The following is a 24389-nucleotide window of genomic DNA, read 5'->3' as shown; positions in this document are numbered from 1 at the left end:
AAAGCCCAACTACCTATCTTTCAGAGTCCTTTGGTTAATTTGTCTTGTCTTCTTATGTGGTGGGGTTTTGTTTAATAATATTATACTTTTGCCTTCCAAAAAAAACTTATGACTGATCCTCTTTTCATTAATCCAATTTTGTATGTTATTGTATAAAAGATCATGGGTTCTCCACCTGCCTCCACTACTCCTTCTCCTCCTTGTCCTCCTCCTACTTCGGACGCATCGGCTTCGACGTTTGTCGTGAAGCGGACTCGCAAAGCGTCACGTTTACGATCGTTGTCCACTAGACCACCTGGTGTTGAGAGACCAGTGGCGCATGTTGATCCTGCTACAGGGAAGGCCGACGGTTCCCACAAGAAGAAATTAAGAACATATTTGGAGATTGTGACACGTGATAAGGTTGACATCACCTACAAGAACTGTAAGGAGGTCCCTACTGTTCAGAAGGACCTGATTTGGGAGGATATTCAGGTATTTCTCTTTTCTTATTTGATTGTGTGTAATTAATAGCAAAAAAATTTCATTATTGTAACAAATAAACTTTGTTTCATGTTGTCAGGCGAAAATTGATATCCCAGAGGCTTCTGACAGTAAGACAAAAAGGAAGTTAATACAGACCGTGGGGGAGAGATGGAGGCAGTTTAAATCAGACCTCACGAGAAAATGGGCCCTTGCAGCCGATCAGGACGGTGTCGAGGACACTGTCTGTGACAAATACGGCATCAGCAAGGAAAAGTGGACCCAGTTTTGCCAGACTCGCAGAGACCCTTCTTGGGAGGTATGTTCCTTTGCCATTTAAGTTGTTTTTCATATTAAACATGATGTTGTTATACTTCATTCTACCCATTTCAAACATTATTGTTTAATTTTTTCAGGATGTGCACATCAAGGCACAGGCCATCCAGAAGCAGAATACTGTCCCCCACGTTTTGTCTCGTGGGGGTTATGATTATTTGGAGCAGAAGCTCCTGGCTGAGAAGACCAAGAAGAAGCTGCACAGTCAGGAAGCGTTGATGGCGCCATCGACCCTCCATCCCCGGTCAGACGCCACGTGAAGTGGAAGATGGCCCGCACGAAGAAGACAGGGGAGATGACGACTGAGGCCGCAAAGGAAATCGCTGAGAAGATTGTAAGTCATTTTCAACTAACCATTACAATTATGTTTGAATATTTTGAGAATGCCATGTACCACTATGTGTTTTCTGTGCAGGATTCGTTTGAGGAGCAGGGCACACAGGGATCGTTCATCCCCCATGGAAGTCAGGATGTTCTGGCCGCTGCTATTGGACGTCCAGAGCACCCTGAACGTGTCCGTGCTGCTGGAGTCGGTGTCACCATCAAGCAATACTTTGGATCAGCTCCACGGACATCCCGCATCGCTTCCTCCCTATCTCCTGACGAATTATAGCAGCTGACTCAGCAGATCAGGGACCAGCTAAAGGAGTCCATCACAGAGAAAGTGACGAGGCAGGTGATGGCATCCTTCAGCCAACTTCAGTCACAGATACAATCTCAGGCACCTTCTGAGCCTCTGGTTGGTCCTTGTCCCTCTGGTTCTCGGGTGAGCACAAAGGGGAGTTGTGTTGATCCCTCAGGAAACAATCCTGAGACGGGTGACTCTGACAGGTACGGCTTGTACATAGAAGCAGATCCTGCCCACCTGGTTGTCGTGGGGAGAGTTTATGAGGGATTCACTCTTGTTCATAATCCTGCCCGCCTGGTTGCCGTGGGGAGAGTTTATGAGGGATCGACTCTTGTTCATAACACTCCTTTGTTGCCTGGCCAAGTAAAGGTGAGTGTGGACGAGGTTAAAGATGCAGATGCTCCCGTTCTTGTATCCACTGCTGAGGTTTTCTTAGTGGGGCAGACACTTCACACTTTCCTTGCTTGGCCGACACATCTGATCAAGTCTTTATCACACGAGGTACTTATTGTCCTTACTATATGTTTCTTCTTTTTAAATTAATTCATTAAGCGTGTTTCAAATTTGGCTATTTAACTTTAAATTTGGCCAAAACCACCTCTGAAACCCGATCCGGAGGTCGATGATCCGCTTTATCTGATGACATTGACCATCCCAGAGTTTTTCTTGAGGCCTTATCAGGTTAGATGGGATGCCACCATGTTCGGGATCGTTAATCCAGATTTCCCCCTGTACATAAAGCACGAAGACCTCTCCGAAATCGCACACGGTGGTCAATGTCTCGGCATATCAGTGTTACGGTTGTGGATTCTATAAGTCTTTATATAAAAGGCTTTTATTTACTTAAGTTATGGATTTCAATTCATAAATATTTAACTTTCACTCAACATAAACAGGCATCTCACTGAAACATGTATGCGAGCAGGAAATTCTGATATCTATGGATTCCTCGAGCCTCAGTCCATTCAGAGGTCTGGGCAATCGCAGTTTGAATCTGAAAGTTACATAAAGAGTTGGATGCAGAGTTCACAACGCGATGTGTATCTTGGAGCCTACCTAAATGAGTAAGTCACAAAATAACAAAATTTAATTAATGTTTACTAATGTACTAACCCATTTTAGGTTCCACTGCAGCGGACATTGGCAGATGGTGGTCATCCTGCCCAAGGAACACTTAGTTGTCTAGTTTTGTTCATTGCATAACAGGCCAGACAACTACCTTAAGGGGATTATTAATAGGTTAGTGTTCTTTTCAATACATTTGCATTGTAATACCTCAACGTACAACACCAGTTTTTAATTGTTACTCATATGGAACAGTGCTATCAAGGGTCTTGATGATGCTCTACAGCCTAAATCAAAAGCTCCTGCTAGGTGGATTGTCGTCAAGGTACGTTATTTACATAAAACTTCGACTTATATATATTTCTTTATGTGTCTGTACACTAGTTGTTTAATTAATATCCAAATTTCATTATGTATTTAGTGTAATAGACAAAAAGGAACTACTGAGTGCGGCTACTATGTCATGCACTGGATGTCCACCATCATTTTAGGAAGTTTTAGAAATAATTGGGAAGCGATAAGTTTATTTCAAAGAAAATCGATTTATTTATAATTTGTATTACATTATTAACTTAATATGATTTATTTAATCATGCAGTATTTTAACGACCCTAGACCATTGGAGCCTGAGAGATTAAAAGCATTGCGGATTCAGTGAGCACAGTTTTATCTCTGAGTTAGAGATCAGGCCTAGGATTTAGGGACATTTTTTAACATTTTGTACATTTTCTATGTAACATGAACATTGAATTCATTTGTTGATTGGTCTTTATAATATATAAATCAATTATTTGATGTTTATTATCATTAAAACTGCTTGAAAGCAGAATAGAATGTTTATTTGTTGTGAATTGGGCCTCCTGAAATTGCATTTGACAAGTACAATTTTGGGTTTATTGTAAAAACAGAAAGTATATATAAAAAAAATATTTGAAAACAACATTGGTTATAATATCATAACCAACATCGGTTATAATAGAAAACTGATGTTAACGTTTGTATATTAACATCAGTTATTTGTGTATAACCGATGTCAGCGTTTGTATTTTAACATCGGTTATTTGTAGATAACCGATGTCAACTAGTCTACATTAACATCGATTAGTTATAAATAACCGATATGAATATTTGAATATTAACATCGGTTATTTATAATTAACCGATGTTATACACAAAGAACTACACCAAATAAGTGTATGCATCATCAACGTTGACATCGGTTTTCTAGAAAAACCGATGTTAAGGGCATATATTAACATCGGTTTTTCTAGAAAACCGATGTTAAACTAACATATTAACATCGATTTTACTGGAAAACCGATGTCAACGTTCATCATGCGTACACTTTTTTTGTTGTTGTTCATTGTGTTTAACATCGGTAATTTAGAGAACCGATGTTGTCATATGTATGTTAACATCGGTTATTTATAATTAACCGATGTTATACACAAAGAACTACACTAAATAAGTGTATGCATCATCAACGTTGACATCGGTTTTCTAGAAAAACCGATGTTAAGGGCATATATTAAAATCGGTTTTTCTAGAAAACCGATGTTAAACTAACATATTAACATCGGTTTTACTGGAAAACCGATGTCAACGTTCATCATGCGTACACTTTTTTTGTTGTTGTTCATTGTGTTTAGCATCGGTTATTTAGAGAACCGATGTTGTCATATGCATGTTAATATCGGTTCTCCAAAACCGATGTTAACATTCATACATTCAACATCGTCACTTTCAACATCGATTTTAGAACCGATGCAGAATGTTCTAAATAACTGATGTGATAGTATATTTTCTAATAGTGCAAACACACAATTGGTTGGATGAATTTATTCTTAGTCAAACAAAGGTTGATGGTAGTGAGGATATATTAAATGCTTGTGCTACAGCTAAGAGTTACATATACAACATGAGAATTGAGTTTATAAACACTTTCTTACCTGTTGGTAATTAAATTAATCACGATTTGAATCCTCGGCTGCAGTCACAAAGAGTTGGCAACCATTACAATTAGACATCAATAATGTCATTTTGAATGGTGATCTCTTTGAACCAGTACATGGATCTACCATTAGGATCGATATCAAGTTGAGGGGGGAGAACTTGGTATTCAAGCTTAATTAAAAAAATTCATCTAAGGACTTAAACAGACTTATAGGCAAATGGTTCTTCTTTTTTTTTTACATTGTTTTCCTAAATTCTGGTTTTAATTAAGGCATCCAAATCAAATCAAATCAAATTCTATTTTTTGGTATAATTACTTATCTATGTGGATGATATAATCATTGCAACAAGTGTAAATAATCCTGTAATCAACAAAGTTTTCCGGCTCAAATTACAGCAACTATTGAGAACATAATATACTTTCTTGGTACCTTGCCTATTCCACCAAGGCATAGAAGAAATATACTCTAATCTTTACTTGAAGAAATAGGCTTTATGGAACCTAATATTTGAAATTGAATGTAATTAACGATGGTAACTAGCTTGTTACCAGACATTTCTCAATATATATAGAAGACACATTAGGCAATTACTCACCTTCTTTAGGCCTGATATATATCTGTTTTGCGATAAATAAACTAAGCCAATTTTTGGCAGCCCTTAGGACCAGTCATTTGGATGCAGTTCATCATCTACGTACTAAGATATTTAAAGTCCACCTTTGGTCAAGGGATATTATTCTCAACTAATTCGATCCACCCTCCAACTATTATCTTGATGTTATGTGGCAATCAAGTTGCCATCTTTATAACGTCAAGTCCTTCATTTCGTGAAAGCTATAAACACATATTGATCGTCACTTTGTGAAGCAAAAAGTACAAAATGACCCCATAAGCCTTGCTCAGACAAAATAGATATTACATATTCTTATTCTAATTATAATTGTTGGAAATTAAAATAAAAGTAGGAGTATCACATGACATTTTAAGATTTAAATAAAATAAAAAAAAATAGAAAATTATACATAAGAAAAACATTTAAAACAATAACTACATATGCATATTACTAATGAATTTAGGTAGAATTAATCTTTAAAAAGTATGTATTAAAAGGGAATACATTCTTAAAAATATAAAGAATATATGAATAATTAGTTTAAAATAATATAAGTTAATAACATGTATCACCTTTTAAAAAGACCAAATTAAGAAATTAAAGTACTCTTAAAAGTATATATTTTATATTAATATTGGAGAGTGAATATATCTTAAAAGTGTATTTTCTGAATGATCAAAATAGGGTAGAGAAAGAGTCTTTCAAAACAAAAAAGGGTAGAGAAAGACAGAGAACGAAGCGAAAGATGGACGTGCCTTTTTCTTCCCCAATATAACATGCACGCTCATCATATTGTTTTACTCTCGATACACATCCAACCCTTTAAATTATACATCATAGCTGCTCAAGTTCTTATCCGAAGATTGAAGGATTAATTAATTCAATGTCAAAATGGATTGAGGAAGCTTCCTTGTAATTTCTCATATACTTGATGCTAGACAAACGCATTAAATTATAATGGATATCACCATGCTCTGCGAAAGGGTACATAATTGATTTTCATGAAAGACTTTATAATTTATGTTACGACAGAGATCATCATATATGCACACAAAAAAAATATATCATAGGTCACACATCACGACCCTTCAACAAAAAAAAAGTAATAATCGAGAGCTTTTTTTACTAATTGAGTATAAACCCTCAAATAAAAGAAAAACTAACGTTTTCAAAGATACATCATTTTTTTATAGCCGCAAATACATCATTTGTAACAGCAAAGATATATCAATTTTAATTTTTACGGTTATGTAATTATGTGTATGCACAATTACAAATAGATATGCCTTTGAAACATTTAAGAATAGGGATGAACAGACTAGAGCCGAATCAAAATTAATTTGATTTGATAAGAAATTACTCAATTTGAAATTTAACTAAAATTTAATATAATTTTTTTTTTAGTTTGAACTTGAGAAAATTTGACTCAACTCGCTAATTTGATTTAATTTTAAATTATAATTATTTACACGATTTTATATATTTATTTTATATAAAATAAAATTAATATTAAATCAATTAAAAAATAATATAATAATTTTTAGTTCAAACTTGTCTCAATTTAATTCGCAATAACTTGATTCACCTCCTCAGATTTAATTTAAAATTATAAATATTTTACTTATTTTTATTTATTTACTTTATGCAAAAAAAATAAAATTAATATGAAATCAATTAAAAAATTAACTATAAGAATTTAATAATATAAAATATATTGTTTAATATATATGCGATTTACACATTTCTCAATTACAAAATGGAAACTTGCTTTTGTTGTGTTTTATGACTATGAAAAATATAGTTAGTTGTACTCACAAAAATGAAGGTTGCAATCTAGGTTCTAAGATTATGGGTAGAGAGCTCGAGCTTGGGAGGAGAGAAAAATGTAAACAAAGGAGATTGAAATGTTGATGGAGGGATAAGAGAAGAGATGAGTAAATGAGAAGGGGTTACAACAGAGAGCTTAAGGGTGAGGGTGTTTCAGAGAGGTTAGGGAAGATAGTTTGAGGGTGGGGGTGCTCATGGGTAACATTGTTTTAGGAGAGGGGAGTGGAAAGAAAAAGGAAGGATAAGGGGTTAATTTTCAAATGTAAGAGTGTCTGGAGCCACTGTAGGGAGTGTCAATAACAACCCCAAAACAAAATGTTAGGAGACTTACTAAAAAAATAGGAATAAGTTAATTATCTTTTATTTATTCTAGAAAAAAATAGAAATATTACCTATCTTTTTATTTATCTATATCTAGAAAATAGCAATAAGTTGGTGTTATATTGTTGCGATGATATTACTGCAAAAATGGTGATATGCAAGCGCACACAGCAAGAATGCTAAGAACAGAGGTGGTAAAGAAAGAGCAAAACAACAAGAATATTATCGTGGTTCAGGGTAATTTGAGACCCCTACATCCACACTGTAGCCGATTCTTTCTTCATTACTTGATCACAACTGCACAACATACAACAGCAAGACTTCTAGGGAAGTTTACAATAGCCTCTCCTCACTTGCACTCAGAGTTTTGTATTTGATCACAATGAATCTAAAGAATATGTCCTACAAAAATTACATCAACTGAGACTTATATACACCAATTCTAGTTACAAAAAAAGGGTATCACACAGCTAATAGGTTTACAACAGATTTCTGTTACAAGACTAGAGCTTAGCTAATTAACTATTGTTGATCCATCTTCGTAATAGTTGGTTATGCTTTTATATTTGTCTATCTTTCTCTTTTTAATTATTTATCTCATTTTTAGGAAAAAGATTATTTAGAGGGGTGCTATGGGCTGAGCCCATCATATCTATAAATAGAAATACTAAAGTAGCGAGGAGGCATTTAGATTAGTAAACCTTGCGAGGATAGAGCAACAACTCTATTGTAAAAGGAAAAACTATTTGGAGGAGAAGTTATCTCCTATGCTAAAAAATTATTCTTTTCCCTTTTTTCAACTTTTTGGATTTTTGTTGAGAATCAAACTCAAGGAAGAAGGAGTGAGGAGTGTATGAGCACGAGAATGGCATCATAAAGGCTAGACATTGTTGAGTCTCGAATCAGAATTGTAGAGTCCACTCTCAAAAATCGAGAGACTCTGCTTCGATCTCATGGGACAATAGTTAGTGAACATACAACTTACTAAGTTGAATTCTCTAATTATTAGTGTTAAAGAAATAACCCAAGCTTTAGTAGTCTTTGCTCGAAGATAAGGAAGGGGTCCAAGGGAAACAACAACAATAAAGGGTCATGATGACAACAATGAAGGAGTTCCTAAGTACACAATAGATAACAATGAAGAACTTAGACTTGCAGCAAAAAGGATAGAATTGCCATCTTTCCATGGTGAAGACCCATGGTGGGTGTCCATAGCTAAGACCTATTTTGTTTTCCAGGCAACTCCCCGTGAAATGCGGATTCAACTTGCTCAAATATCAATGGAAGGTCCTATTTGACATTAGTTCAAAGTTCACAAGGAATCATATCCAAGTCTTTTATTTTTTTTGTCCTCAGTCAGAGACCACGAGTGTTTCTCAATCCATTAGATCAGGGACTAATTTTGCCCACGGTCAGTGACTATCACCTAAGAGAATTTTGCACACTGAGGGAATCGAACATAACTCTTTTGCTAAATAAATCGTTCACCCACATGTGAACACAACGGGATCTTACACCACAGCATCAATCCTATGGGTTATTAGATCCAAGTCTGGATTGGGAAAGGTTTAAAAGAGTCATATTTGATCCATATGGAGAACAATATGAGGGAAATCCTTTCTTCCAACTCAAGGTTCTTTAACAAACAAGCACGATGGATGAATATGTGGAGGATTTCGAATTGCTACTGTTAATATCGCATCAATATATTCCTTTCATCCCGAAAGGACTACAGTTTTAGCATTTCAAAAAAATTCTAAAATGACTGATATTCTCACTTTTTAATGTAATATTAATTTCTTTTTTCCTAATTTGCCCCCACATAAATTAGTACATCAATCTTAATGAATTTTGAGTATTGTGTATGTTAATTGTTCAACCACCACAATTAATCACTGACTTATGCTCCTTGAAAATTGGTTACTGTAATATTAGATGGAGCTTAAACGTTGATTGGTTGAAACCAATTGTGTAGGATTGTGAAATAATGCTTTTTTTATTTTTACCAAAACAAAATAGGAAAGACAATGGGGTATTTGGCATTTGTAGCTGATTAATCTTAATGCTCTTTCTCAATTGAGGAATTAATGTTAGCTAAACGTAATAGTAATGGAGAGAATAATGGAGTAACGGTTGAGAATCCACTAGATGCATTGAGAGATGTAACAAAATGATTGTATTGGCAGCAAGTAAAAGTAATGCATTCATTGAGAGAATGGGGTTATTCTGGTATAATTGTATCAAAAAGTGGTATATTTATTGTTCTTAATCTATGTGTAAAAACCTTAAACTGCAGTCATTTTGAGGAGTATATGTTTCTTTTTAGGGGGCTTGAAGGAAGAATTGAAGTAGGAAGTAGCTGCCAATCAATAGGTACAAAATCATTTCGCTGTCTAGACTTATGGAAAAGAAGCTCAACCAAAAAGAAGGCAAAAAATGGGGGTTAAAGATGTAGGAGCATGGGAATGAGCCGAAGCTCTTCAATGATGAATAATTCAGGGCAGGGATCAACCCCATACGGAAGCTTATCTTCAAGAAATTGGAGACAAGATTTTGCTTCTCCAAATTCGAATTATAATGAGGAGGAAAGGAATGAGAACGGAAGTCAAGGACAAGATAAAAGAAGTGCCAATGTGAAAGGGGCCATTTAAGGGGACAAGTATCAAGAGCTTATGTAGAGACGAAGGAACCTTTTAACACTGTTTCAAATGTGTACAGAATTACAGCCCAACATACCATGTTATGACTAACATCTCAGGTCAATTATTTTGGAAAGAGATCAATTGGAGATAGATAGAGATTTTGTCTTATCTATGGAAGGAAGTGAAAAGCATGAAAAAGGTTGAAAACGCTACTTAAAATTTCGGTAGTGTTACAAACTAAATTTCATACTTCCACGGTGAGAACAAGGTTGTTTCTGCTGATAAGGTATTGTTAGGAATAAGTTAACTATTTTTTATTTATCCTAAAAAAAATAAAAAATATTAGCTATCTTTTTATTTATCTTGGAAAATTAGGAAATACGTTAGTTATATACTTTTGGAGGTGATCCACTTAAACCAATAGTAAGTTTAAAAGGTTATCCACTTAATAACTTTTGGAGATGACCTCTATTTTCCAGTTCTTAGTCTCTATCGTCCAGTTAGCACTTTGAAATGACCTTCCATCTTCTTATCCCTAACCAATTATCCATAACTGGGAAGCTCTCTCACGAACAGTCTTATGACTGTTTTTGATGCATTATTTCTCTCAGGCAAACAGAGCAATCGCTCTGTTAGTTGCCCTCGATGCCAAGTTGTTGAATCATCATTCTTGCCATGTTTGTTGCTTCGCCGTCGTTGGCCAGTCCATTGTGCTACCGTCGTCACTCAGAAAGGCAACCAGCTAGTGTTAGGAAACAAACAGCAGACCAGCAACGCACCATTGGAGACGCAGCAGCAGACCAGCGACCCTAACGCAGGAGCAACCCACTCAAGCACCTTGATCATTGTCGCCATTTCCATTTTTCTGCTTTTCTGTTAGTTTATTTTCGCATTCTAGCACCTTCAGCACCCTTGGCTAGTGCCTATATATAAGGGATGCTTATTATGTAATGAAGGAAGCAGAAAATAATAGTTTCTTCGCTAACCTTTCTTCTTTGGAGGATCCTAGGCCTCCAATGCTAGGAAACAACTGAGCTGTTTTTTAGTTTATAACATTCAGTCTGCTACGAATGGAAAATCCGTCAATACACACTCTTGTTCATGATTTGTTGATAACGGACTTTTTTTAAGTTGATGTCTTAATGTAAATTGTATATTGGCTCTAATTGGAATGATAAGTCCACGTGTTTTTTTAAGTTGATTGTCGACCAAATTCTGAAAATAAAATAAATCGTTAAACTTGAAATTTTATTCATAACATAGTCAAAATAGTAGTAAACTTGCTTCTTGTTTCAGTCGATGGAAAGTAACAAGTGAAAACCATCAGATCTTGGAATCAAATACTCGCTCCATTATAACGATAATAATGAGTTTATCTAACGAATTCTTTGACGGCTATATAAAGTGGATGTTCGACCCTTAGTGCAAAAATTACACAAGCTACTTAGGTGCAACGATGGACATCTTTGAGGAACTTGGGTAAGCGAAAAGAGAGGGTTCAACGAAGCTAGTTCCACCAGTAGTTCTTAGACCGGCGTGAAGGTTTGTAATCACCGGATTACATTGGCAATAACAGCATCAGAAGTCTAATATATAAAATCCATGATTCTTTTTATGTTTTAAAATGAATCTTGTTATTCAGTGTCCTTAAATCATTAGTTAAGAAACTAAAAAAATCATTTGTTGCATAAATCATAGATGTGCACACAAAAATTATGAACAGCACAATTTTTCACCTTACAAAAGTATTTACTTCTTTAATCAATACCCTTAGTACACACCTGTTAGCATTTTCCTTTAAAAATTAAGGTGATTACTACCACTCATTACCTTAAACGTAGATACAAGCAATTATAAATTTATAACCAGAAATCTTGATTTATAAAACCATACAAGCCAATCACTTGTGTAGTGTGAAATAAGAAATTTGAGGAGATGTAGCCACCGCTAAGACTGCTAAAATACTACAGCAGGAAAGCAGCCAAGGAATTGCCCTATATAGACCAAAATGGCAAGGTAATGTTTCAGAATTTATGGGAGGGAACAAATACATGTTTAATACATTAAATTAATTTAACAAGGTACTCTAGCTCCGCAGAACAAACAGGGGGCAACCACGGAAAAAGAGGAATAAGGAGCAGACACACCCAGAACTATCAGAAAAAACATCTACTGAAGAAACAGAAAGATACGTTTCCCATACCATGCACTCTAATTTAAAAGTAAGCATCTAACATGGCCACATGAACGGAACGGCAGTAAAGAGAAATGCAAAATTAGGTGTAAATAATCCCTAGTGTCTTGGATAAGTTTGTAGACTCAAGTCTTACAAATTTAAGAAAATTAGCATACCATAACCAAAACAAAAGAAGGCATTACTGAAACTCTCCAATCACAGACAAAAAAAGATGGCACACCACTCAGTCTCCCTTCTTCCTAAAGGAGCATCCCTCGGTTAGCCTTGCCCGACCGCCTGTCGGCTGGCACAAGACGGTCTGGCAATTTCCGCATACAACAACAGTCTGAGAGTGGCTAAAGACAGTGGTTCTGCAGACAAATTCATCACTCGAGTGTTAAAAATACACAATCAAATTCATACAATTCAAGCTATTTTCCAATCAAAATCAATAAAAGGGGAAAAAAGACAATTCAACTTACATGTTGAAGCAACCCTGGCACTTAACATCCTGCAAAAGAGGAAAACATGTATAAACAAAACCAATTTAGGCAAATATTAAAAATCCAAAATGGAAATAATTAGCCATATAAGAAAATAATATAAAAATTATGGATTGAGCAAATTTCTGAGGAAAGGCATATATATATATATATATATGATGATACCATGAAGAAAGAGTTTGGTGACTGAACAAGACGCTTGAGCTTGTGTTTCCTCTTCTCAAGCTCAGCCGGGGGATTTAGCAAATCAATATCATTTTGAAGAACCTATCAAACCCATAAGCACAAAAAATAATCGTTATTCATCAAACGTAGCCGCTCTTATAAGCGAAACGCAGCAACAAATGTAAAAACTAAATTCCATCGTAGTCACAGAAAATCAAAATACAACTCAATAAATCGCATCATCGTCACAGAAAAACAAAAAGTTCCGACCTTTCATTCTGATGCGAAACGCAGCAACAAAATATAACGTAAAATTAAAAAAAAAAATTGCAACAGCTTCTTCTATCTTTATAACAAGTTTTCTCTAACAAATAAACATAGGAAAATAGAAGATGGGAACAAAGGCAAAACATGTTCAGATCTGAAACGATGAAAGAGGGACTCACCATGTTGGGCGAAGAATTTGGAGGAGCTAAAAACCCTAGAGAAGGAAGACAGTGTGAGTTGCGGCGGGAGAAGGAGAGAATAAGGGTTACTATTTAGTCAAATACTTAAATAGTTATATATATGAAATAGGGTGTGCCCAGAAAATGGTTGTCAGGCCCGGCCCAAAAGTCGGTGTTGGATGGGGTTCTTCTTACGAAAGAAAAGCAAATGATTTCTAAATTAAAATTAAATCAAATTCTAACCTTTGTGAGAGAAAATATTTTTTTCACTAAAAAAGTGAATTTTTTTGGAGTGGAAAATGAATGAATTAAGATATATGGAAATTTGAAAAAACTAAAATTATTTTTAAAACATTAGGTCTTGTTTGAAATGATTGTGAGTGTCTAGTTTTCGATTTTCAAATACAAATTTCAAGACAAAATACGTTCGACAAAAATGAAGTCAAATTGGTTTTTAATTCAATTTTAAATAGTTGCACATTCATTATCAAAATCAAGAAAAAAGATTTTGAGAAATTGGTTTTTAGTTTTAAAAAATACATTTTAACCACCATTATCATGACACCACCACAATTCCCTCACCATTGCTGCCATTGCCACCACATTGTCCATGTCACTACCTCCATAGCCAACATTCTACCACAACCATTATTACCACCACCATTCCACTACAACTACTATAGTCTTCACCGTTCCACTATCATTGTCATTGCCACTGCACCTCACCTTTGTTGCCATCAGTCCACTACCATTATGTCGTCTCCATCTTTGTAGTTGTCGTCATTGTCATTATTCCATCTCACCATCATCCATAATTTTTAAAATCAAATTGATGATTGACCCGGTCAAGGCATTTGGTCATTTGGTGAATGACCCGGTCTTTATTAAAAAAGAATTAAAACTATATACCTAACCTTAATTGATCCACATGATCCAATATGTGTTTCTCCCTTGGGTGTGACTCAGCCAGGTTAGTGGATCACCAGTTTAACTGCAAATTCGATCGAGTCATACTGGGTTGCACCAGGTTCAATGCATGGTTGATCAAATAGGCAACTTGACTTGCCTAAACCTTCAGGTTGCAGTCAAACCTGTTCGATCGACTAGGTCGATCTGGGTTTTAAAACTTTGGTATTACCATTCCAATATTATCATTCTCACTCTATTACCTCTGTCACCGCCATTATTTCATAGTAGAGTAAGATAAGATAAAACACTTAAGTCATTTTATTTATTTTTAATTTGTAACATCTTTTTAAAAATTAAAAATAATGAATAAATCAAAACTCAAAATTAAAATTGATTTTGATTTCTAAACATTTAAAAACTACAAATGAGAAACCATCTAAATGGGGCCTAGGTTATGGTGTCATATATTAATTTTTTAAGTTTCAGGGTTAAGGACAAGATATGAGAAAATAATACTCTAAGTTTTGCTGCATGATATTGGATTTATGCTTTATGTTTACGCATATTTTTATTATTATTAAAAAAAGTTTGATTATCAATTATAAATTGTGTGTGTAATATTTTTTTACGGAAATTAATTATCACCAAAGTTAGTTAATAAATAATTCAGACTAATGCTATGGCAAAAAATATATATAGACACCTTAACCGACATCATAAACATTTTATTAACATACATACACTTCTCTTACTTAATTTCCCCTCTTCTTATGACATTATGTGACTATCATACATACACTTCTCTCACTTCTCCTTATTTCTCTCCCTAAAGAGGTGTTTTATATAGAAGTCATATAGTACTCGTAGTCGCACTCAATCTCATTAAATAAGTATTTATCCTATCTATTGTGAATACTTTTTGGGGATATCCATATGATATGAATAGAATTATCATCCCTAATAGAGAAGATTATTACAATATAATAAAAAGGTTGAAAATTTTAACCACAAGTATAATTAAGGAAAAAAATTTTATAAACTCATTTTCATTAAAATTTAATATAATTAAAAGATGTATTTATAGTTTATTTTTAAAAATCATTACAAGATTTATTTATAATAGTAATATTAGAAAAATGTTGATAAAGTGAAGAATTTCCTTCATAACCAACTCTTACACACATTATATGTCTAAATCCTATTTTTTAAATGTAAAAATGTTGAAAAATATCTTTGTAAAGATGCAACCAGTTACATGTTTTAATTTATATGTTCTCTCTTATTTTTAAAAGTGGTTTACTTGGGTCTATTTTTTAGAAACTATGACTCTTTTTGTTATTGAAAGGTAGATGACTGGTTGGATAGTTTTTAGGAGTTGTTATCCACCATTATAAGCATGAATTAATTAGAGATATTTGATTGGGTCAAGTAATAGTGAACTCTCATTTTCTCATACATCTCTCATTTTCTCCCTTTATAATATATTAGATTAGATTATGACTCGTGGGATATAGAATATACAAAGTGTGAGAGATTTTTTGTTTGAATTTCTAATATAGTTATGCATTACGTGATTATTGACATAAATGTCTTATCTCCACTACTAAAAAAGGCGTTTTTTACGACGTACATTCTAAGGTGGTTCTAATGAACCGTTTTAGAATGTGTCGTGGTGACATTACTATAATAAAGGTAAAGAGAATGATAGTGTTTTTTACTCATCGTCTTTGTAGGGATAGAGATGCAATGACAATTTTGTAAATTGCAAGTGTACAAAGGCAATTCTACACAGAGAACCATCGTGGTTTGCATTGATATAGTATGCTTTTTGTCCTTCATCACTTGCGTAGGTGAAGCTAGCAGCCCTGACTAACGACTCACCCTATCGTCGAACTCGTCAGTGACATCGTCGCGCCTTTTTCCATTGCACTCCGTCAATAGTGTGTCCCGTGTCAGGCCGGCGTCATGGGCAGACCGTACTGTGGAGCACTCAGTGAGTTCGTGCCCTAAGCTTTGTCCCTGTCAGCTTTGTCGTGTTCGAAGCTCTTTGGTGTTCGAAGGTAAGGTGTGCCCTGACAATGTGCAACCTTGAATAGGCATTTTGAATTCAATCCTGCATATATAAGTGTGGTGTTTGTTCCCCAACATAAGCATGCTACATTTCGATCCTTCATTTTTGTAGTTCTTCTCATCAATTGTTTATTTTCCCTCGATATATTGTTATGTTTTCTTTTAATTGTGTTCATATCCTCCTTTCTTTTCTTTTTGTTGTAGAAAATAAGAGCATGCTTTGAAGGGTCATCGACATTTCTAATTGTAGACCTTGAATGGCAGTGAGGTATGAGTTTAAACTGTATCTGCGTACTTGAGTGGAAACAACTTGATTTGTTTATTTTTTTTGCTAAAAACCGGGTTGTGAAGTGTATCTTGTTAGCAATATAATTGTGTTAGTAATTTGTTGTTAGTGGCAACTTAAATATTGTCAATATGTTCTCAATATCCTTGTTCTTGGCATCCTGCATGGTAATCCACACAAATTAGTATATTGGAACTAGACAGGTGATTTTAGCATATATGTATGTAGCATTCAAAATGCCTAACTCAAAAACCCAAATAAATCATGTCACTGCATTAGCTGTCCCTTGGAACCATTTGTTCTCAACCTCTCTAGGAGTTTTAGTAGCAACCAAGACCCATTCCATGTAAATTATGCCACCTTTTGACTAGTAACATAGCCTCACTGATAAAATTTCTTCAAACTAGGTTATAAAAATCATTTCCTTGAATATAGTAAAATCTTACTCTTTCCTGAAATACTACCAATCAATAACTTACCTCCACAAAACCACCTCCAAAGTTCACCCCATTTCCAAAATTGTAAGAGCGACACAAGTGGCCATTGAGGTAGAAAGAGTTGAACTGTGTTAAAACATACACTTTTCTGATGCCATTCTTGATGCAATTGCTCATAGGAATATCTATGATTCTATAACACCCTGCAATTGGAACCTGCAAACATGATGAAAGTATTAATAACCTTGCATGAAGGAAATGCAATTAGTAGAACCCCCTTAACACCCACTAATTGTCCTCAGTTAGCATTTACTCTAAATTTAAAACAAACCACTCAAACTATTTATAGTAATGAAATGAAACCTCAAAAGAAAATCATATATATTGATAAACCATACCACTTGCTTAGCTCTTGTGCTAGTAAGAGGAAAGAGTCGAGTTCCAGCCCCTTCACCCAATATGATAATAGCTACATTTTTTGGGTTTGCTTTTGGATTCTGACAAATGGGTCCATGGAATACTTGAAATCAAAATACAAATGCAGCATTACGATTTAGCATCCCAAAGGACCAACAAAACTAAGCAACAAACTAAACACACATAACCGCACAACAATGGTCCTAGTTTTACTCTATATTTACACAAATTCGTGGCAGTGAAACCTTTTCAATAAATGAAAAAGAGAATAAAAACTTTGAAAGATAAAGTTAAGTTAACTACTTGCCTGTTTAATTTCAGTGAACTTAGCAATCAGTTCTTCAGGAATAGACCAGTTGAAGACATCAAAATTTTCCTTGATCCTAGCTTCATCAGAGGTCTTTGGCAGAACATTGTCCCATTTGTATGCCCCACTAAAGGGATACTTGTGCAGGTGTTTTCCCCAGTTTCTCAGCAACAAAATTGATAACAAGATTCTTAAGCATATCATTGTTGAGAAATCCTTTGATCCTAATGGAGAAAATCCCTTAAAAAAAGAAATTTATCATAATAGATAATTAGTAGTTAGAACAATGGTTTTTGAGATGCCACCATTTGAATATGTACAAAAATCATCATTTTGTTGTAGAAAAGTTTATGGGAAAAAATTGTCTTTTTGTTCTTGTACCTTTGATCAAACTTAGTCCAAGTTTCTATAATTTCAAATCAATGACATCTTCCTCCAACTTTTAAAAATACTTGACTTTTATCCCTCCAATATGTTATTTTGTCATCGATAGAGTTAGTGGAGAGGGACTTAAGTAACATATTTGTAGAAGTTAGAGGATTGATTTTATCGATTAGAAAAGACAGAAACTAAACAAAGTTTGACCTAAAGTATAAATACTAAAAACATTTTTTTTCAAAGTTTATGAAAAGGGGAACAAATAATTTCATCATGAACCCTCAAAGAATATGTACTAACAACTCAATCTAATTGCATGAATGTAAAGATAAAATCACTTTATGTGCTATACATACAGATAGGTGAATTTCTTTAGATGCACAAAATTCATGCAACTTTAGTTGTTGCCATTGTGGGTGGCATTCCACTTGGTTAACAGTAGGAGGCACTCCTGCTATATCCCACAAATCTTGAGGCTTCTTTGAAGAGAAATTGGTCACTCCAATGGCTTTTGCCTTGCCTGAGTCATAGAGTTCCTCCATTGCTCTCCATGTGCTTGGTATGTCATGTTGTATAACATTTTCTGGTTTTACTCCAACTGCTCCATTTTCAACATTAAGAAACATCACAATTTTTAGAAGAGTTAGAAGACAATAAAACCGAAGTTTGGAGGTGATCCACAAGTCCTCACGCTTCACAACACCATCTTCAAAAAATTCTTGAGTAGAACTAATCTATAGAAACCAACTTTCTATAATCAAACAAAATAAGGCATTTAACCTACCAAAGCAAAATGAATTTTCAGTAAATGGACTAAATTCTAATTTGCAAGTAAGCATATATGCTAAGAGATATCATAAGTAACTCTTTACCATATAATAAAATTCATAAGCTTTGTAGTACTAGCAGTGAGCCAGTGAGCAAAGGGTGGTGACACAAACAAAAAATAAATAAAGAAAATAAAAGGTATGATTTGTTATTATATGCTCTAGTACCATATAATTATGATTCATTATTATCGAATTACCTCTGGTTGATTGAAATAGGATTCAACACAGTCGATATGCATGTACCCCCAAATATGATCATTCTTCTTATTGAAACATGATTTAATAATATATATGTATAGTTCTTATTTCTCATACTAACAAGTGACTCACTTGATAACTTTCCTATATAATTTTAACCTTTCAAATATGATCTAATAATCTATAGTTTTAGTTATTATTTTTCACAAAAGACTATAATCATTTGATACATTATTTCATATATATATATATATACACACACACACACAGAGGTTTCCTGCAGTTGGAATTTTGACAGTTTTTCACGCAGTCTTCTCATGAAGATCAAACAAAACATATTTTAATTCATAGGTTAGACATAAAATAAACACACAAAATATCAACTTTCTGATCTTCATTTAGTGGTCCAGATTTGCAACTGCGTGAATGCAGCAAATCCAATTCCTACATACACACACATCAGAAAATGTTTTGCATGTAGTTATTATTGTTACCAATGGCTCTTTGTTAACGTCTGGTGAATAAACAGCTTGTGCAAAGCTAGGCTTGAAAGTAGTACCTTTAAACTCTTGTGTGATTGAACAGTACAAAATCTCATGTTAAAACTTCCCCTTGTGTTCTCACCCCAGAATCCAGAAGAAGTTCTGTTTCTAGATCCAATTCCCTTAGTGACTAGATTAGTAGTGACATTCATGGTTGCAAAAGTTGCATCCATGACTCTCTCAAGTGAAACCGTATTCATCACAAAAAATCCCCACACTCTTAACATTGGGAATGTGTTGAGATCAGCGGGCAACAAGTTTGCAGATTTGCAAGTGGCTTGAATAAAAAACTAATGAGGTCAATGTATATCTATAAAGATGTGTGGTGAGTGAGGTGGTGCATATGAGATTCAATGTTAGCGAGAATTTTGGGGGTTGAGATCTATTGGCAAACAAATAACATCAAACAATTCCTTTCAAGGATCACAACTATAAAGAATTATTTTTGTCTTATAGCAGGACTGAAACCTTCTATGGCAAATGTTTTGTGTCTTGTTTACTTGACCAGCTGTTAGCAAGTAAAATTACCAGTATTATCTTAGATGTAGAGTGTCTCGTGATGGATATACATATTTCATGGACTTCAGAATATGATTGTGTTGCTTTGTGACAATACATATGAAGCATTTTTTTATCATTGTTATACAATTAATTACTATGAAGAGCTCTTTTAAGTTTTCAAAATTGAAAACACATTGACAAACAGTGGCTAATGACTTTAAATAAATCTTCAACATTAATGACTTCAATGAGTGACATATACTAAATGTGGATTGTTGTCAAGAGTGACCAACAAGACAATACTATTCATAACCTAAACTCTGATTCATGGTGCAAGTCAAAATTACACTCTAGAAACTGTATTTATATAGTATTGTGGCTACTAATTACTTAGGGTAAGAAACTACAAATGACAGAGATGACCAAACAATCTCTTTTCTCAAACTGTTAATCAGAATGTGTCTATGTTCAAGGGTTCCTTCTCAAATTTGTTTGCATCATATTTATATGCAGCCATATCTCTAGTTTTCACAGTTTGGTGGAAGAGTTTGTGTATGTAAAATTATTTAAACAAAAATATCCACAAAACCCAGTAAAAGAAAGAATGAAGAAAGAAAACTATAACACTCAGAGAACCATAACCATAAGTTTGAGAAACTGAGGACTTGCTTGGCTTGACAAAATGTTTTCTGTTTCCATTAACTAGGTAGCTATTGATGTTGTCTTGAATGACATTAGGTAGCTATTCACAAAGCATTGTAGTTGCACATTATATTGTTGGCTGAAAGTAGGTTGAATACTACTACACCTTAGAGAAAGACGACGATTCTCAATCAATGTTTTATTGTATGCCTATGATCAGTATCATCCTTTGGACAGGCATCATTTATGACATTTGTATTATATTGTCTTACTTTTTTTTGGACAATAGTGTTTAATTGCAAATGTCATCCACTTGTGAAATAACGAGCGGTATAAGTTCTTGTTTCCAATTCAACAACCATAACTGAATTTGTTGTTGTCTATATTCATTTTTGTTTAAAACATTAACACAATGATATATGACTGATTTACTATGTTACCTATTCATATTGATGGTTGTTGTTGGATGTAGGTACTACTATTTGACTTCCATAGGATAGGACAGACGTTGTTATCTCGTTGTTGGTTGACTAACGATAAACTCATACAATTTTCACTCCCATCACCACACTCATAGTTATTATTACAAATATCTTTCGAGCTATGTATGTCATTATCTCACTTTTGTGGATATTACATTTTTTCGTATATGATTATTGTGCATTATTTCAATTATGTGCATCCTGAGTGAGCCTTAGTTTCCCGTTTAAAATTCAATACAATGATTAATACAGATAGTTTGGATTAATCATTGTATTGGATCTTGAATTGTCCATTTGGACAATTTGGGAACTCTCAATTTTTTATTTCATTCATAGATACAGCTTAAATATGTTGTGTTATATTTGATTAAATTTCGGTTTAATGCATTTCACTTTGTTCTCCGGGTGCATACTTGAACGTGGTCAATTGATGTCACCACTTTCATTTCGTGTACTTAGAGACCAATGCGAAATGCTGCTGAAATTTATTCAAATTTACCATAACGTACTTAAGTTCTACATATGAATGACTTAAAAAAGAGAGTTCCTGAATAGGATAAGACCACACCTTTTTGAAATTCAAAGTGTGAGATTATCATGCATGCGGGATAACATAGGCGGTATCACAACACACAAAACATGGACCAAAGTTGGATGAAAGCACCTCGCATAAGCGACGAGTATGAAACGGAGGTTGAAGATTTCTTGCAATTTGTGCAAAAAAATGCATCGGAATTAGATGGTAAATATTTCTGCCCTTGTGTTACATGTCTGAATGGGAGACGTCAGTCATTGAATGACATCAAATCACATGTTATATATGTGATGGGTTTTGTCCGACTTACACAAATTGGATATGGCATGGTGAATTGTCACACATGTCCACAACCCCTCACATTGAGTCGGTTCATCTACAAACCACAGATCGTATGGAAGACATGATACGTGATCTTGGCCAAGAGGGTTTTCGGCATGCTCATGCACCTTATTATGAAAAATTATAAACAGATTCCAAGAAGCCATTGTATTTAGGATGCACAACCTTCACTTGGTTATCGACAATGCTAGCTTTGGTGAACTTGAAGGCAAGATTTGGGTGGAGTGACAAAAGTTTCATTGAGTTGCTTGCATTATTGAAAAATATGCTTCCTAATAATAACATCTTACCCAAGAGTCACTACGAGGCAAAGAAGATATTATGTCCTGTGGGTCTGGAGTATGAGAAAATTCATGCATGTCGTAATGATTGTATTCTGTACAAAAATGAATTTGCGGAATTGCGCAACTGCCCCACATGTGGGGTATCACGCTACAAAGTCAATGATGGCACCAGATGCAGTGATGACGTAACCTCAAACAATCATCCGACAAAGGTTTTTTGGTATCTACCTATAATACCAAGGTTTAAGAGATTGTTTGGTAGTGCAGACGATTCAAAAAACCTTACGTGGCATGCAGATGGTAGAATAAAAGATGGGTTGCTCCGACATCCAGCTGATTCTCCACAATGGAAGACAATTGATCGCTTGAATCCAGAATTTGGTGAGGATCCAAGAAATCTAAGGCTTGGTCTTGCTTCAGACGGAATGAATCCTTTTGGTAACTTGAGCACTAGCCATAGTTCATGGCCTGTTTTGCTAATGATTTACAACCTTCCTCCTTGGTTGTGCATGAAGCGCAAATACATTATGTTGTCTATGATCATAGTGGGTCTAAGGCAGCCAGGAAATGATATTGATGTGTATTTGACTCACTTGATTGAAGACATGAGAAAATTGTTGGTAGACGGGGTTGATGTGTATGATGGGAATGTTCAACAAACATTCAGGTTAAGTGCAATGATATTTTGCAACATTAATGACTTTCCGACTTATGGGAATTTGAGCGGATGTAGTGTGAAAGGACACCATGCATGCCCTATTTGTGAGAAAAATACGAGTTACATTCAACTAAAACATGGAAATAAGACAGTATATACAAGACATCGAAGATTTTTGAAACCTTATCACCCGTATCGCTGATTGAAGAAAGCATTTGATGGACACAATGAGATTGAAAGTATGCCTAAACCCTTAGCTGGACACGAAGTTTATGATCGGGTGAAAGACATCGTAACTATCTTTGGTAAAACACAAAAAAGGGATGCGACTGTGAAGAAAATTTGGAAGAAAAGGTCAATATTCTTTGATCTTCCTTACTAGTGCGATCTACATGGGCGACATTGTCTGGACGTTATGCATGTTGAGAAAAATGTCTGTGATAGTTTGATTGGCACCCTTCTTAACATTAAGGGGAAAACTAAGGATGATTTGAAAAGTCGTCAAGATTTGGTTGACATGGGTATACGATACCAATTGCATCCAGTTTCACGAGGTAGTGAACATATTTGCCCCCAACATGTCACTAAATGTCAACGACAGAGAAAAAAAGTTTGTGTCAATGTCTCAAAAATGTTAAAGTCCCACAAGGATACTCTTCAAATATCAAAAATCTTGTTTTAGTGAAGGATTTGAAATTGGTTGGCTTAAAATCTCATGATTGTCACGTGTTAATGCAACAACTGTTGCCAGTGGCTATTCATGGTATATTGCATGAAAAGGTTAGGCTTTCCATAACTCGATTGTGCTTTTTCTTTAATGTTATCTGTAGCAAGGTTATTGACCTTCAACAGTTGGATAATTTGGAGAATGAGGTTGTCATCATCCTACGTGAATTGGAGATGTATTTTCCCCTGACATTTTTTGACATTATGATTCACTTAATTGTTCATCTTGTAGGGAAGATCCGGTTATGTGGGCCCATGTTTTTACATTGGATGTATCTGGTTGAGCGCTACATGAAGGTGTTGAAAGGTTACACAAAGAATCAATATCGACGTAAAGCAAGCATTGTTTAAAGATACGTTGCTGAAAAAGCTATTGAATTTTGTTCTGAGTATCTAAATACAGCTACACCAATTGGGATTCCTCAAAGTCGTCATGACTCCATGATTCAAGGTAAGGGTACACGAGGATTCAATGTTGTAACCATGGATGGTCAGCAGTTATCACAAGCTTGTCTCTACGTACTAAACAACACAACAGAGGTGATCTTATACATAAATGCTCACAAAAAACATGTGATAGATACTCACCGAAAAATGAACAAGATGAGGGTGTTGCAAGAGCACAATAGAACTTTCATCAATTGGTTTAGACAAACAATCTTCGTAGATGACAGTGCTTCGAAGACATTAAGCTTGTTAGCTCTTG

At 34.7% G+C, this 24389-nt stretch overlaps 1 protein-coding gene and 1 pseudogene across 1 annotated transcript; both read right to left on the bottom strand.

Annotated features, from left to right (window-relative positions):
• Positions 1–12003: 12003 nt before the first annotated feature.
• On the bottom strand, positions 12004–13259 carry LOC114400226 (40S ribosomal protein S27-2). Its single transcript, XM_028362567.1, has 4 exons — positions 13140–13259; positions 12694–12795; positions 12508–12536; positions 12004–12396 (listed from the first exon to the last, which is right to left on the bottom strand). Exons 1-4 carry the CDS (start codon positions 13140–13142, stop codon positions 12270–12272), a joined length of 261 nt encoding a protein of 86 aa, XP_028218368.1. The 5' UTR covers positions 13143–13259; the 3' UTR covers positions 12004–12269.
• A 3236-nt stretch (positions 13260–16495) lies between these two features.
• Positions 16496–19686, bottom strand: LOC114398793 (annotated as a pseudogene).
• Between the last annotated feature and the right edge of the window lie 4703 nt (positions 19687–24389).

The sequence above is a fragment of the Glycine soja genome, chromosome 19 (genome assembly GCF_004193775.1).
Source record: "Glycine soja cultivar W05 chromosome 19, ASM419377v2, whole genome shotgun sequence".
Classification (NCBI taxonomy): domain Eukaryota; kingdom Viridiplantae; phylum Streptophyta; class Magnoliopsida; order Fabales; family Fabaceae; genus Glycine; species Glycine soja.
The sequence above is the reverse complement of the archived record's forward strand: the minus strand, read 5'-3'. Positions and strand labels throughout refer to the sequence as shown.

Coding starts and splice junctions, on each gene's coding strand:
- LOC114400226 (XM_028362567.1), bottom strand. Junction 12,537..12,693: donor CACCAAACTCTTTCTTCATG/GTATCATCATAT, acceptor CCTCTTTTGCAG/GATGTTAAGTGCCAGGGTTG. Junction 12,397..12,507: donor TGCCAGGGTTGCTTCAACAT/GTAAGTTGAATT, acceptor ATTTGTCTGCAG/AACCACTGTCTTTAGCCACT.